Here is a 17009-nt window from a genome sequence, read left to right as displayed (position 1 = left end):
CTTTCTGTTGGCTCAGTAGAAGTTTGTGTTAGTTTAAATAGGCTTAATTATTTAACAGAGCATGATATAGATGGGAAGACATAGTTTATGTGTGTGAAAACAGCATTATGTTGGGGATAAAATAACTGCACAGTCAAATAGCCACTTAATATTTACTTTACAGTGTAAAACATGATCAAAATGAGGTACCTCCATGCCGAGGTCTCACCTGTTTGAACAATGTTTTTATATTTCATCTTAAACTGCTGCCAAGAGTGCTTCTCCCCGCGGGATTGCACCTAAATGAAATAAATGAATGGGCTACCATTCAAGCAGTTTCCCTGTAATATTACTGGGATTGCAAAGGACTACATTTAAACTTACACTTTTGCTGCTGCAGCGGTGTTGCACTTATTTCTAAAAACGTATTGAAACTCGCCGTATGAGCACATTAAGATTTCCAATTCCAGGTTGGTGAAAAACGTAGCCCCTCCTCTTCCCCGTTGCCAAGGTGACTCGTCGAATCGGGGCTCCATTGATGCTGGCTTTTTAAAGTTGTGGTGCACACGCAAAACTCAAGGTGAACTTACTCAGAGTTGATTAAACTCACTCAAATCAGTGTTTCTGGAACCGAAAACTCAGAGTTTTCTATCTCAGAGTAGATCAACTCAGAGATCAGGAATAGACTCAGAGTTGGTGGAACCTGCTTTGTGAAACGGACCCCTGGTGGTGTCAAGGATGTGTTATGTTGGCAGTTGGGCTACAGAGCTCGAGAATCAAGCTGCAGCGGACTGTTTAGGTGTGAGTATTTTCACATATCACAAAGAGCGTTGGCTTGAATATGGTTGTCACAAACATCAACTCTCCAAACAGGCAGTTTATGTAAAGAATTGCAATGGTAACCATTATGAAAACGTAGTGTGTGTTCAACAGCCTGAAATACAGGCGTGTTATGGTTATTGTAAAGTGCAGACATGTGATGGATACAATTTCAGACACCAAACACCGTATGTATTTAACGAGCAACCTGCAGAACAGGCAAGACAAAGAGTGTTTACATACAGGAAAGCTTTGGCGGAAGGAAAGCCAGAAGGAAAGAAGTAAAAGTAATGATGCTCAAAATAGTTTGCAAAAGGAAAAGCATAAGGCTATGAGTCAATTGAAATATAGGTTACATAGACAGAGTGTCAAGGAAATGAATAAGAACATGTACATGACTAATGTCACGTATCAAGCCAAGAAGAAGGAAATGAGTAAGAACATGTACATGACTAATGTCACGTATGAAGCCAAGAAGAAGGAAATGCGTAGGACCATGTTGAATATTAATGTGCAGCAAATGTTGAATATAAACAGCGTGTTGCAGCAGGTATGAAGCTGAATAAGCAGCAGTTGGAAGAAAAGCGCCTGTAATTTGACTTTGTTATGCAGCAGTTTTTAGATAAAGTCAGAGATGGACCAGATTTTGTGTGTTGTGTTTGCCACAGGTTGCTGTTTAAACATCAGGTTTTAACCTGTAAAAGGGCAGATTATCATAAGACTGAAAAATATAATACAGAATTATATGAACATTCACATTTACACATATATATGATACCTTCCTGATTATGGCATTTATATCAGGTGCAAACTTTACAATACATATATATGAATAAATAAAAAATGCATTTTGACAGGTTTGGCTTTTCTCGGCTGTTGAACCTAGAGTCCAACATTGAAGCACTTAAAATGGTCTCCTGCCTTGTAGTGGACACCTGTTCAGGGTGTACCTGCCTCTTGCCCGATGGCAGCAAAGATAGACTAGTATAAAGTCAATTATTTGTACAAATATATACACACTGAAGCTCATATATTTTTAATCATGCACTCTTTGCATAATTATAACAGCTTGGAGTTGTAATTTCACTAAAATGTAGTAGCAGCATACCATAGAACTGTAAACTAAAGTGTATTAATTGAAGGAGCTGGATACACTAAAATCTTGCTGAATTATCTCAAAAGCAGAAATTAATTCTTATTTTCTGAATAAATCCACATAATTAAGTATGATGTAAAAAGATGCTTATGTCAGTTCTTAGGAAAGGTGTCTGTGGGGAAAAAGGTTAAATTTTAGACTTATGAATCATACTTAATAAAAGAACGAAGTTGTTCAGGAATATAAAACATAAGTAAAATAACTTCTGTCCTGTTTTCACATGTTGGTCCAGTCCAGTCACTCTGTTCCATTGTCTGTTCTCACCTTTCTGGATGGCAATATTTACGCTGTTGCATTCATTCTATGATCTGCTTGTACTACAAAATGAAATGCAGAGTCAGGCAATAAGAGCGTTGATGTATTGACGGGGCTGATAAACACACATTTAGTTTATGTAACTGCGCTGTGTGAACTGCATGAAGAAGACTTTGGGTTGTGGATGAAGTAGATTTATTTGGCTGCACATTGGGTCAGCAAATAAACAACATTTAGGATGGGCATACACACAGGTGGTCCGTGTAAGACAGTAAATATTGTATTATAGAATGAAAAAGTCAGCCCAAATTAAAGTTACAAAACAGTGCAAAATATGAGAGTTTATAGCTGACTTTATAGATAAGCTTTAAGTAGAGACATACATAAACAGATAGCAGTTTGAGTTCTTCAAAAAATTATTCATATATATGTATTATAAAGTTTGCATATGATATAAATGCCATAATCAGGAAGGTGTTAATGTATATATATGTGTTTATGTCCATATAATTCTGTATTTTTGCACTTTCTGTAAGTCATGTGACTTCTGAGAAATTGGTCTGATCCTCCTTTGGGAGGAGTTGGTGAGCGGGTCTCTCTCACAGGTGATATAAGTGTTGAAGTGCAGCATTCTCTCAGAGGCTGTGAGGTGGTTCTGCTGTAAGTAACAATCTTCTTTGGATTATATTTAGTTTCCTGCAGTGCTGGGTATCTGTTTTGTGTAATCTGACCTCTGCTGATGCTCCTTATTTCTGTGTAAAATTTGCATATGATATAAATGCCATAATCAGGAAGCTGTTAATGAATGTCATGTGTAATGTAGTGGTTTGAATCTCTGGTATATTCATGTTTCTGAAAGAAAGATTATAATTAAGATGATAGCATATATTATTCCTGGGCAAAGGAATGACTGATTCCATGAATCAGGAACAAAAACTGCTATAAAGGGCGCTGGTTCTGACAGGAGTTGTGCTCCTCTAGTTCATGTGTCCAATGGAATAGTTCATTTAAGTCAGCTGTTTAACTTAAAGTGTGTAAAAGACTCCCCATGTTGTCCAAAGAACTGATCAAGGTAAGATCATGTGTATTGTTAATTTAGGAAACATGTAATAAACATTTCTCATTTTAATTTGAATCGAATGAGAATCATACCAGAAAGAGATGCAATGTCCGTTTATATTTCTCATTCTCTTGGTCTTCCTGGAATATTTCCCCCTCTTCTAAACAGAGTTTTATGAGCATCTTTAACTCATTATTCAGCTTATATGAAAAAATAATCTTTTCAGAGCACATTCAGCAGCATTGTTCTTTGAATGGAAATTTCCTTCCTGAAGTCACTCCCTGAATGTAACGGAGATATAGCCTAACAATAGATATTATTATAGATATAATAGCCTCAAGGGTAAAGGCCCTTAGACATGTTGCTGGTCCACCACAGGTCTGTCACTAAAAGACAACCAGACCCACTCACAGTTTAATTTCAATTTAGAATCCCCATATAATGAAGACCGTTCCCCTCCCCTTTAGAATTTTCCATCAGTTGTTTGTTCACGAGTCAATAACAAGTTAAACTAGAAAGCTGCAAGCGACTGTATGCGGGACCGAGATGTGCCTACGTTGAGGCATGCGCTGGACGCCGTAGTCGATTAGCTCTGCCCACACGCACGATACCCTCTGCGTACGTACGAGCACATAATAACCCCAATACGGAGGGGTTTTTGAAAATTTTTAGGGGGCGCCACTGAGCCATTTTGCTCCGCCCACACACGATTCCCTTTACATACGGACGAGGTCAGGGTGGACGTGTGTGCCAAGTTTCATGACCTTACGATGATGATAAGGCTTTCAAATCACAAACGCCATCACACGATTTTCCCCGCCTGGCCACGCCCACACCGTTCAGAGTTTGGAAAAATTTCTCCATGATTTCCCCCCCATGTCTTAAGAGTAACCTGGCCAAGTTTGAAGCTTGTATTATTAAATCTGTAGGAGGAGTTCGATACAATGCGAGTTGTGGAAAAAAAAGACGTTTCCGACCACCAGTAGGTGGCGCTGTAGGTTGATATCACTATTTTATATGTGCGCGTTCAGGCTGAGTCCAGCAATCACCGTATGGAGTTTGGGACAGATTGGATAATGTATGTGGGAGTTATAAGCGACTTCATTTTTTGTGTCGAGTGATGGCGAGTCATCAAACTTTGAGGCGTCGCCACGGCCACGCCCTTTAAGTTTTGAAAAAGTTTCTCCATGATTCTTTCCCCCCATGTCTTAAGAGTAACCTGGCCAAGTTTGAAGTCTATAGCATTAAATCTGTAGGATGAGTTCGATCTTATGCAAGGCTTGGAATCGGTCAAAAATGGCACCAAAACGCACTTTCCATCCAAAATGGCCGCCTTCCTGTGGTCGTGGCACCACTCCCAAAAATATAAAGTTTAGATTCTTTCATGTCGTCGACTGGCAGGTGGCACTCGCAAAATTTCATGAGTTTTCGAGCACCTTTTGCAAAGAAGAAGATGAAGAAGAGGAGTATAATAATAAACCTTACAGATACAATAGGGTCCTTGCAGTTTCACTGCTCGGTCCCTAAATATTAAAATCAGGGTAACCGGGTTGGACTGCACCAGACTGCGTTATATCCCAGACTCTGAAGGCTGGTTCAGTAAAGACCTCGCTCATCTTGAACATGCTTAATTTTTTATTTCTGTTCTTGATATGAAATCAGAAACACAGCATGCTGAATGGTAATCATCAAACTCGTCCAATCGGATGTTTTCCTTTCTGTAGGAGACATGGCTTCAGGGATGATGGAAGTGGCTGCGCTGGGTCGACCTTTTACCATTGGGATGCTCTACGATGCTCGGAAGGAACAACTTATCCCAGGTAAGATGAGGTTTATAATCATGGTAGGCCTACAATATATTACATTTACTCCTACAAGACACATTTCTCTTTCCTTGCCAAAGTGCTCCAAAGTTTTAATTTGTCATTTAAAAAAATAGCACATTTGCTCTGACCAAAAAGACATTAGATTTATTTTATTCATTTTTGATGACATGTAAAATCTTCTGCTGAGATCCTGTGAGTGCAGAAGTGTGAGTTGCAGGAAAGCACCAGAATCTGCTGATGGCTCCTGAAGTTAGCAGCTGGTTCAATCAAAGAAGCAGGTTCATGACACTGAATGACTGAACATGCCGTATAATTCCACAAAGTGACCCGTCACACGTTTTCTACAAAACTCTGCTGCAAGTGTTGTGGAAGTGGGTTCACTGAGGTTTGACTGATGCAAAGTCGTGTTATGATACAGTTACAGAACTGCAGCAGGTCAAATTAACAACAGTTCATGTTTCACTTCATTTAAAAGTAAATTTTATTCACAGTAAATCATAAAAACAGAATGCAATAGCTTGCATAGGTCCCACCTGGCTGTTTAGTAGGCCTCAGGGTCCCCTTAGTTGAAGACAGATGATCAGGCTTTAAGCTTAGCACTGATGTCTCCATCAATCCAGGGTTTGTGGTTTGGATAAGTGCTGACAATGGCTTTGGGTCACTTTCTTATGTAGTCCAAAGCTATCGTCTCTGTCAGTGCATTAACATTTCCATCAGCTGCATCCTCAAACCTCCGTTAGTCTGTTGTTTCAGAGCAGTCTTGTAACCCTCCAAACAAGAAGGCAGAATAGAAACAAACAGACAAGAAAAAACAAATCTTAACAGCGAATTGACGACTGACCATAACTCCAAGAGCACTGTTAGCCCGATTCTTTTATTGGAAGCCCAAGAACGAGCTGGAGAAGTCTTAAGTTAAACAAAGTATTTATTGGAGGTCACAAGTCAAGTATCAGCGCTGGACTTGGAGAGACAGAGTTCTCGCATGAAATCCGTCCGACCAAGTCCCGATATCCGGAAACATTTCATATTTATGTTCACCTTTATCTCAGAGGTTGTAGCTACACTTGACAACGTATCATTGAACATTTACTCATGATGTGAGCAGGCCATCCACCGTCTCCGTCATGTTCTTTGGATGTGATAAGCGATGTGTGTGTGTGAGTGTTGTTTCAGGGATGCATCTACTGCACCAGACCTAGGAACCTTAACTCTTAACCTGTAGGGAGGGGGAAACAGAGGAGTTATCGATGGGGACGATGAAACTTAAGAGTTTTAGTAAGGGTGGATTTAGAACCAATGAGGAGAAGCTCTGTTTTATCACTGTTGAGTTTCAAAAAATTAGAAGAGAACCAGGTTTTGATTTCTTGTAAGCAGTCACAGATGGAGGAAGGCGGGAAAGTTGAGGTGGGTTTGGTAGAAAGGTAGAGCTGGGTGTCGTCCGCATAATGATTTAAGTGGATGTTGAATTTATGGACAATCTGACCAAGGGGAAGGAGATAGATGATGAACAGCACAAGGCCGAGTACAGAGCCTTGGGGAACACCAGAGGAGAGGGGAGATGGTTTGGATGTGAAGGTTTTCAACTGTATGAACTGAGTGCAGCCAGAGAGATAAGATTTATGAATTTCTGAATGTTCAGTGCAGTGAGTGCATAAAAGTTGAATAGAAAACATTGAGATTAAATGGGTACAATAATGTTTTCTGAGGCTGTGTTGTTTTCCTTTTAACAAATGAGTTGATCTGTTGTTTTAAAGGTGTCACATTGTGGGATAAGAAAACTCTACAAGAGAAGATTGTACAGGAAAATCAGCACAGGAGTGACTTTAAAATCGCTACATCTGACTCCTTTGAAGAGAAGTCCTCTCTGCTGGATGTTGATGCCTCCCTGAAAGCCAGTATTCTATTCGGACTGATTGAAGTTGAAGGATCTGCAAAGTATCTGAAAGATATGAAGAAATCCGACAAACACATTCGAGTGACGTGTCAGTACAAAGCTATCACCGTCTTCAAACAGCTGAATTCTTCCGAAACAAAGAGCACCCAGAAAGTAAAAGATTATGTGACGAGTTCGGCCACACACGTAGTCACTGGCATCCGTTATGGGGCAAATGCCTTTTTTGTGTTTGACAGTGAGAAGGTAGAAGCTGGCGATGTTCAGAAGATCGAGGGCAGCATGCAAGCTGTGATAAAGAAGATCCCCTCATTTAATGTTGACGGTAAAGTTAACATCAAGCTAAATAATGATGAAAAAGCTCTAACTAACAAATTCACTTGCAAGTTCTATGGAGACTTCATCCTCCAAAGCAACCCTGCAACATTTGAAGATGCAGTGAAGACATACACACAACTTCCAAAACTCCTGAGAGAAAACGGACAAAATGGTGTTCCACTGAAGGTCTGGATGATGCCCCTGAAGCATTTTGATCCATCAGCTGCTGATGTGGAGCTTAGGATCAGCTCTCGGCTTTTAAGAAAGGCCCAAGATGTTCTGGAAGATCTTCAGAATCTGAAAATGAGATGTAATGATTGTCTGGAGCACAACAACAATTTCCCAAAGATTCATGACAGGCTGACCAGTTTCCAGAAACTGTGTAATATTTACACAGCTGCAGTCCAAAAGAAGATGGGGGAGAATCTTCCGTTGATGAGGGCCGGCAAGCAAGACGAGAAGGTGTTGGCATCCTTATTTGATGACAGAATGAAGACTCCGTTCAATCCAGAGAAACTGAAGAAGTGGATGGATGACATGGAGAGAGAAGTTAACGTCGTCAGGTCCTGTGTAGACATGATGAAAGAAGCAAAGATAGTCCAAAACCAGAAAGAGTTGGAAAGAGAGTTTCTAAAGGCACATGATGTTCTTTGCTTTGTTTTCACCTCTCTGGAAACTACTGACCCTTATCTTAAGAAAATGTCCGACTCCCTGGGTTCAGTGGACTTAAAAGGTGCTGAGGATCTCAGTCCATCCACCCAGGATGCCTTCTCAGGAGAAGTGATAACAACAATGAGAGAAAAAGCCAAACAGTTTGGTCACATTGCCAGAGCTCTGAAGAGCAACAGCAGATACAGATTCCTCATAGCAGCCGTTACCAATGAGAAGCACAAAGGAGCAAGCATCTACCACTACAGGAATGCTGTCCTGCTCACTGAGGACTTATCTGATATCTCTGAGGTGGAAGAAGTAGTAGACAGAAAAGATCTGATGCCATGTAAGTCATTCTTAATTTTTCACTGTTCACACAAACCTGTTTCATAAATTTAGCTGCTCTCAGGGTCCATTTAGGCTTTCCTTAGGAAGATTCTGTTCTTAAACTGTAAAAGCAGACCTTTCTTTTGAGCTACTTGGAGAAAAAAGTTGTGAACATATATCTCAATAAGGTGCAACTATTCATTCTGCCTGGGCAGTAATTATGCCGAAGGCATTAGACACACATACTAATCTGTTGCCAGACTCTTATTATTCTCCCGTTTTCCGCCCTAAAGTTCGGCGCGCTACTAGTCTAGCAGCGATGGTCCGACCAGCATAAAAAGCACACCGCTGCGTGCACAACGACCTGGATTGGTGTGCTATTATGTTTGGCTCTCATTAGTCGAAAGGTATTCCGGCAAAATGGGAAAAATTGTGGATGGGAAAATGCATAGAAAAGCACTTAACGAGGGCCTTTTGGCGCTCAACTAGCGCCAAAAGGCCCTATTTTAGAGGCCTTATAACTCAGCCATACAGCATAACACAGACCTTTGTTTGTTCGAGACAGTCGAGTGCAGTCAAAATTATAGTCTAATTTTAAGAAGCCATAGTCATGACACAGACGAGCCGCACCTGCTCCTGTTACCAGGGCAACGAGCCGCACCTGCTCCTGTTACCGGGGCAACGCCTTGTCAGCCTGCTCTGTTCTCAGACTGCTTATGAGGGCAGAGCCAAGATGGCTGCCCTGTTATAACAGCTTCATGTTATAAATCTGATCTGCTTTTCTCCTTTAAACTGATAGTGAGGGGAAGTTTGAAAATACCCACAATGCAATGGGAAAATGCATTGAAAAGCACTTAACGAGGGCACTTTGCAGCCCTCATAATTCAGCCGTACAGCATCACAGACACATCATTCAAAGTTCATTTGTGACAGGAGACTCTCAACTTCTCAGGACCAAGATTAAAAATGACAGAACTGTCTTCAGGCGACCTGTATTAAGCATTTTGAGGCTCAACGAGCTAATAATCCACCTAATTATGAGGCACTAACAGTCTTCAGGACACCTTTCTGCTATTAACAGGTTAATTAGGCCGTCCTTCTGTGTGGTTTCCCTCACTTATGATGGCTAAAGCAGGCAGGTTTCACCATGGCAAGTCAGTATCTCATGATCTGCAAATGCCCTGTTTTGGAGTTCTCATAACTCAGCCATACGACATCACAGAGACCTTATTCAAAGTTCATATGTGACAGGAGACTCTCAACTGTAACTGAACTAAAGGCTTTGTTGATAGGGCGGGCAGTAGGTTGGCACCCATCAAAAAGAATTCTTCTAGCTTCTCATTGCATCATCTTTTGGAGAGGCTGGTAACTTACTGAACCGTCTGCTGCTTTGGCTCCAAACATGCTCAAATGAACTTGAGTTGATGCATCTTTTTCTTTTCTGCTCAGAGGTAGATTGATATAAACATGCAGAAATGATATGATTAAATTCTTTCACTTATGGCTGAATGAGTAGCTACCAGTTAGATGTATGAGTTCATGCAAAAGGCAGTGAATGGATTGTTAACTCTAGTAATGATCTGGTCCTGTTCTTTCCATCAGATGCCTGCGATCTCACCCTGGATCTTGACACAGCATACCCTGAACTCATTCTGTCTGATGGAAACAAGAAGGTGACGCATGGAGAGAAGCAGTCGTATCCCGACCTCCCTCAGAGGTTTGATCCACTCCCTCAGGTTCTTTGCAGAGAAGCACTGACTGGGCGCCATTACTGGGAGGTGGAGCTGAGCACTGAGGAAGATGCAGATGCTGCTGTGGCTGTTTGCTACGGAGGATTATCAAGGATTAGAAATTTAAAGTTTAGTGGGATTGGGTGGACTGCCATGTCCTGGTCACTTGGTCACAAGTGGCATCCAAGCCCAACATTTTATGCAGAACATGACATAAATAATAGAGAGATCAAATATATCCCTTCTTACTCTACTGGGTGTGTCAGACTGGGAGTGTATTTAGACCATCCTGCAGGCTCTCTGTCCTTCTACAAAGTGACAGGTGACAAACTGAGCCACATTCACACCTTCCATGCTCAGTTCTCTGAGCCTGTTTTCCCATGTTTCAAGGTCTGCTCAAACAATTATGCGTTTCTGTGCTTTTAAACATGGAGCCACCACACGATGCAGTCCAGACTGAGTTCAGCTGAAAAGAAAAATTATATTCTCAAGGAGTCACATCTGATCACATATAATCACATATGATCACATTTAGTCATATCTAATCACATTTGATCACATTTAAATTGATAAAAAAACTCAGGAAATGTCTGGTATTAAAGAAGTTTTTGAGGATTTGCTGATTGAAAGTAATCAGATCTACAACATTTAGCCTGAATTAGTTTGTAACCACAGAAAATATAACAACAGAACATTGAAATGTTGTTCTTTAATTAGCTTTAATCAGTCAATTCTTTCTTTTAACTTCCCTCTCTTTTACGTTTGAACAGATCTTTGATTATTCACGGCCTCATTCATCTTTTTGTAATCATTACAGTTGATAAATGTTTGATATTTTGTCTTTTCATAACTCTTTGTCTGTTGATTGATAACCTAAATATATTCAGATTTCAAATTTTGGGGTTGATTCATCTGCCCAATGATTGTTGGTCATAATAAGAAAAATAAATGAACAATTAATCATCAAATATACTGTGAGCAGCTAAAGATATACAATAATGCTCTCAGGATCGCAAGAACTGCTTATTTTACCAACATAATCACAGATCATAAAAATATCCCAAAAATCCTTTTTAATACTATTGATCTTTTAATCAACCCTGAGTTTAACAGATCTCTCTTCTGTGAAGACTTTGCAGACCATTTCGGGGGTAAAATTGATTCGATAAGATCCTCTATTTTATCTTCTCAAAATACTGTCTTTAATACATTAGAAAGCTTGTTTTTACCTGAGGAAACACTGGACAGTTTTGCCCTGGTTGATGCGGAGATGCTTGGTAGAGTTTTCTCCCCAGTAAAACCAACAACCTGACTTTTAGACCCAATTCCCACATCACTTTTTAAAACGTTTTATGGATTCTTTGAAGATGAGCTCTTGAATATTGTGAATTGTTCCCTTCAGACGGGCACTTTCCCTGCTGCCCTTAAAACCCCTTCTGAAGAACAACATTTTGGATCCTAATGTTCTTAATAACTACAGACCAGTGTCCAAATTACCATTTTTAAGTCAAATTTTGAGAAAAACTTGTTTTTATTCAGGTGAATGATTTTTTTAAATCACCGCTCTGTTTTTGAGAAATTTCAATCTGGATTTAGGACGAACCACAGCACAGAGACTGCACTACTGAAATTACTGATGATCTTAGGTGTAACTTGGACTCACACAAGCTTACAGTCCTTGTGCTACTGGATCTAAGCGCTGCTTTTGATACAGTAGATCACCCGATTCTTTTAAATAGACTAAGACACCTGGTTGGCCTCTCTGGTGCTGCACTCCAATGGTTTAGTTCCTGTCTCACAGATAGAAAATTCCTCGTAAGTTTGGACACATGCTCCTCAGGGATCCATGAAATTAAATGTTGTGTATATATATGGATGGATGGGGGCTGCTTTTAAACATGTATAGCACTTTGTGCTACATTTTAATGTATGAAAAGTTCTTTATAAATTAAGTTTGATTTGATTTGATTTTTGGGGATATTTTAAGGCTAATAAATCAAAAATCATGGAACATGTGTAATTTGTACGTTAATGATGATGATTATTGATTAAAGTTATGGAAAAGTCACACAAAGTGTTTTTCTCTCATTGATTTTTAATAACTACAAAATTATCATTTTTCTCTATAAAATGTCAAAAATGGGAAAATGTTCTCATCACAACTCTGGCTGCAGCATTTTGGATCAGCTGGAGGCTTTTCACAGAAGTTTAGGGACAGCCCGACAATAAAGAATTACAGTTTTTCTGCATCACTCTGATTTTATAGAGACAATTATGAGATACTATCTCTTTTTTTACTTCTAACAAATGAACTTGAAGGACTGAATGTTGACCCACTGTTTTAAAGTTTTCCAAAATTTGATAAAAAGTTATATTTTGTAGTTTGTTTATTTATTTGAATCTCCTATGAACACATATGAGCATGTTAGTATGTTCAATGATTGGATTAAAGGAGCTGCATTAGGCTGGTTTAATATTTATCTGATAGATTTCAGTTTGTTCTTGTAAATGAAAACATAAATAAATAAAAATGAGTTGATGGGCGTCAAGGGGAGCTTTACATTCATAAAGCTTCCCTTGGCATAGCAAATGTGTTTAGCATAAACGGTATTCAGATTACAATTCTGCTGCCATAAAGCTGGACAGGACAAGGAAAAAAAAAATGGGCAGTGAAGGGGTCTGTCTGATGTGAAACGGGAGGTCATTCCACAGTTTAGGACCAGCAGCAGAAAAGGCTCTGTCTCCTCTGAGCTTCCGTTTGGCCCTCGGTACCTCCAGGAGCAGCTGATCAGCTGACCTGAGGTACCGGGCAGGGGCATAAGGATGGAGCAGCTCAGAGAGGTAAGGCGGGGCCCAGAGTCCATTTAAAGATTTAAAAACAAATAAAAGAAACTTAAAATAGACTCTAAAATGCACAGGCAGCCAGTGGAGGCAGGCTTAAATGGGAGTGATGTGCTCCCTCTTAGGTGTTCCAGTTAGGAGGCGAGCGGCAGCATTTTGGACTAACTGGAGACGTGCGAGGGAGAACTGGCTGACTCCAAGATAAAGTGCATTGCAGTAATCTAGCCGAGATGTGATGAAGGCGTGGATTACTGTCTCAAAGTGCGTGCGTGCGAGGAAGGGCTTCACCTTTGCCAGCTGCCTTATGCTGCGTGTACACCAAGAGCAACCTACGCTACCTGAGCGCCGGAAATCATTATTTCTCTATGGAGGGTGAGCGAACTGGGCGACCAGAGCGGATTCTCCAGTGGCGAAGAGAACTGCGCTACCAGAGCGGATTCCAGCGATTAAACTCAAGCTAACTTTATGGTAATGAGCTATGACACGTTTCGGCGAAAACCAATGACAATCCACAGATTGTAGGGGTCCGACAATCCGCGGGATTCGCGGAAACAGACGTTTAAACTTTAGTTCCTATCCAAAAAATAGTCGTTTAATCCTGAGACTGTTGCAATTGCCGTGTCGAGTGCTTTAATACAATAGTGTAGTAACCCCGCGCATACCTTTCTCACTGCAATTAAGTTTTATTTCGGATTTATTTCGGATTTTATTTCGAATTTAGTTTCTTTTTCACAGCTGCCTCTGCTATTCCTGCTCTTCTCAGGTGTACCTAATGTAGTTTACCTGGTAGCGACCTCCGCTGCCAGGTAGCGGAGGTCGCTCTTGGTGTACACGCAGCATAAGATAAAAAAAAGCTGGACTTCACTACTGCACAAATTTGCCGGTCCAATTTAAAATCACTATCCATCTTAAAACCCAAGTTTGTGACTGTTGGCTTCATGTGTTGCACCAAGGGGCCCAAGTCAACAGGAGCCACTGGGACCAAACACCATCACTTCTGTCTTCTTCTCGTTAAATTTTAAAAAGTTTAAGGACATCCAGACTTTAATGTCTTCAAGACATAACAGAAGTGGTTTAATAGAGAAAGCATTTTTCTTATTTAGGGGTACAGATCTGGCTGTCATCAGCATAGCAATGGTAAGAGATACCATGCTTTCTCAGGATGGAACCCAGGGGCAGCAGGTACAGAGAAAAAAGCAGGGGCCCTAAAATTGAACCCTGCGGAACCCCATATGACAGCGGAGCAGAGCGGGACTCTGAAGCACCAAGGCTCACGCACATGGTTCTGTCTGCCAGGGAGGACTTGAACCAGTCCAGGGCGATACCAGAGATGCCCACTAGGGGCTGCAACAAAATGTTGTGGTCCACCGTATCGAAGGCCGCAGTTAAGTCCAAGATAAGAGTCACATAGTCTCCAGAGTCATTCGCCAGGAGGATGTCATTAAAAACTCTTAATAAAGCTGATCTATGTAGTGTTTTAAAACCAGACTGGAAGAGCTCCAGGGCATCATGCTCATCCAGGAAAGATTTTAGTTGAGTATAAACTACTTTTTCCAAAAAAATTCAAATAAAAGGAAGCTTGGAGATGGGTCTAAAATTGTCAAGCACACCAGGATCAAGGCTGGGTTTCTTAAGCAGGGGTTGCACCACAGCATGTTTAAAACTTTGGGGAAAACACTAGAATACAGACTGCTGTTAATAATGTCCAAAACCGACTGCCCGATACTAGGGAAGACTTCTTTAAAAAAGTGAGGCGGGACAGTGTCACAGGGAGAACCTGATGGCTTAATCTGGCCAACCACTATAACTAACTATGTGGAGCTGATGCTACAGGAGGAACCGGCTGCTTTGCCCCGTCCTGATCCACACTGAGTCCTGGTTCCTCCTCAGAGTCCATCCAGCAGAGCTGTGGTCCTCCTCACAGCTCAGAGACACAGAGTCTCCTTCAGACAGCTGAGAGCTGCTGGGACTCACAGTCAGACCAGCTGTGAGCGCTGACATGAGGAGCGAAAAGCTGGATTCACTTATTCATTATTCCATCTCTTTCATATCACAGGTTCCTGCTGAAGTCACTGATAAAGGGTTCAAACATCTGAATGGTGATAAAAGCTTGATCCCAGCTGACCTGGATCAGCTGTGCAGCTCAGCAGTGACGTCAGAACTGAAGAGAAATGAGACTCAGGTTGGTCTGAATCAGACAAATAAAGTCATTTAACTCTATAAACCCGACAACCTGAGAAACGCAGAGCTCAGATCAAACCAGCAATGAATGCAAACATCTTTCTGTGCTGATGTGAAGCTGCTCCGTGTGCAGTAAATACTGCTGTTATGTCCTTTATCTGAAATGTTAGCCACTCAATAACAAAGCTAACTCTAACTGCTGATGCTGAGGAGCAAAGACCAAAGCAGTGGGACTCATGTGGGCGGCCTCTTACGCAGCATTCCTGAACAGGAACAGCATGGAAACATATTCCATGGCAGCACACACAGAACTGTAACATAGCAGCCACAGTAGGTTGTGCTGTTCTCTGATATGCAGAGAAAGAGCAGCTGGAGCTCAGGAGCAAGAGCAGGCGCCAATGGGGAGGTTGGTGGTTCCACTCCGGCTTCCCCGGCCACAGGTGGGAGACGCTGAACCCCACGTTGCCTAGCGACGCATCCATGGGTGCATGAAGGTGTGTGACTGAGCAGAAAGCCGGTAGTTACAGACTAAGACGTGCTGTGTGAGTGTGGCTGAATGTGGCATGTAGTGTTGAAGCTCTGAGTGCTCATTAAGATCAGAAAAGTGCCGTACAGGAACAGTCCATTTCTACTTTCTGATAAGGTTCTGTGTGGGCGTGGCCTAAAGTCCATCTCTATCGGACACCGCTGTCTCTTAGAGTTCCTCAAACATTTCCTGCTGTCTACTTTAGCAGAAAACACCTGAGCTGAAACAAGATGGGGCGAGCAGTGGTAAAGCCCTGCTGCCCCCCCCACATACCACTCACACCGTTTATTCTTTACACGCTCAGCTGCAGCAGTTTGGATCAAACTGAGCATTTATTTTGCATTCTTTTCACTGAGTTTCTGTATGCTCTGAGTTGTGTAAAGTTCCTCCTGAAGCAGCTCATCATCATGTGTTTTCCATCCGACCTCAGCCTGAGCTGTTTTAATGTCCCCTCCACGATCAGAAGTTCTCCACAGAGCAGGAACAGTTACAGGATTTCAGCTAAAGCAGAAAAACACAGCGTCTCTACTTACAGAGCAGCTGCTGAACACTTGTTTCCATCGTTGTGTCTCTCACTCATTTGGCCAGTTTGAGCTTGTTGTCGAAGCCCCAAATAAAGCCCGCCCTCTTCCTGTGTGGGTCCCTGTGCTTTCTTCTTCTCTTCATACACCAGGGGGCAAAGTTTTTAAAGATACAAGCCATAAACCATTAATTTCACAAATATGTCCAAAGCTGAATGAAGATCTGGTAGGCTACTACACGACATGATTGAATTTATTGAGGCATGGAACAGTTACCAGAAACACGTTTATGCAAAGAAAGAGCTTTATTATTTTTTAAAGATTTTAGAGATCTGCCCATGTATGGGTAGCTGACAAAGAGCCCAAAATCCTGGCTACAACTGCGTGAACTGCCGCTCTGCAGCCTCGGAGCAGTAGGCGGCGTTCTGTGCGAGGGCTGGCCGTGTTGCAGATGCCCATGGTGGGTCGCTCTGTACTTCGGAGTCTCCTCCAATCGCGACTGCAACGTAGTACAGAGTTGGGAGAGGTCCTGGCTACGGAAGGAGGGAGAACGAACTATCCATCCAGACACCCGCCAACAGTGCCGTCTTCCTCGTCGGACATCAGGTCGACTGTAGCGGACTTCCAGAGTTCCACCTCCGCTGCTAGCACACTCTGTCTCGCTTCCAACATATATCAATGCATCTGAAAAATAGTCAAAAAAGTCTTACCCTCTTTCTTCTCGACCTACTCCGAGCTGAAATCTTTGCAGCTTCCGCCTGCTCTGAAAGTCGTGGCTGGTTCTATCGGAAACTCCGGCGTATGCTTTCAAAGTACGTCTTACAGGCCGCTGGAAAATTAAATTAAATGAGAGTGGAATTAATAAAAATCAAACATAAGTCACAGTAACATCAAGCAAGGAAGGAGAACCAGTAAAAAAAAAAAGTTA

General features: G+C 41.6%; 1 protein-coding gene and 1 long non-coding RNA gene across 2 annotated transcripts; one reads left to right on the top strand and one right to left on the bottom strand.

Moving 5' to 3' along the window:
- Positions 1-4968: 4968 nt before the first annotated feature.
- On the top strand, positions 4969-10591 carry LOC142373444 (neoverrucotoxin subunit alpha-like). The gene is made up of 3 exons (XM_075456697.1): positions 4969-5089; positions 6850-8301; positions 9885-10591. The coding sequence occupies exons 1-3, from the start codon at positions 4999-5001 to the stop codon at positions 10436-10438; spliced, it is 2097 nt and encodes a 698-aa protein (XP_075312812.1). The 5' UTR covers positions 4969-4998; the 3' UTR covers positions 10439-10591.
- Positions 10592-14741: 4150 nt separating this feature from the next.
- LOC142373449 (uncharacterized) lies at positions 14742-16133 on the bottom strand. The gene is made up of 3 exons (XR_012768494.1): positions 16094-16133; positions 14979-15014; positions 14742-14847 (listed from the first exon to the last, which is right to left on the bottom strand). It is a non-coding gene; the product is annotated as an uncharacterized LOC142373449 (long non-coding RNA).
- Between the last annotated feature and the right edge of the window lie 876 nt (positions 16134-17009).

This window comes from Odontesthes bonariensis, chromosome 23, assembly GCF_027942865.1.
Source record: "Odontesthes bonariensis isolate fOdoBon6 chromosome 23, fOdoBon6.hap1, whole genome shotgun sequence".
Taxonomy (NCBI): Eukaryota; Metazoa; Chordata; class Actinopteri; order Atheriniformes; family Atherinopsidae; genus Odontesthes; species Odontesthes bonariensis.
The sequence above is the reverse complement of the archived record's forward strand: the minus strand, read 5'-3'. Positions and strand labels throughout refer to the sequence as shown.

What these genes read in the sequence shown, in the direction of transcription:
- LOC142373444 (XM_075456697.1), top strand. Translation starts at nt 4,999, where the DNA reads ATGGCTTCAGGGATGATGGAAGTGGCTGCGCTGGGTCGACCTTTTACC. An exon ending in GAAGGAACAACTTATCCCAG is followed by an intron (nt 5,090 to 6,849) that starts GTAAGATGAGGT and finishes GTTGTTTTAAAG; the next exon opens with GTGTCACATTGTGGGATAAG. An exon ending in CAGAAAAGATCTGATGCCAT is followed by an intron (nt 8,302 to 9,884) that starts GTAAGTCATTCT and finishes TCTTTCCATCAG; the next exon opens with ATGCCTGCGATCTCACCCTG.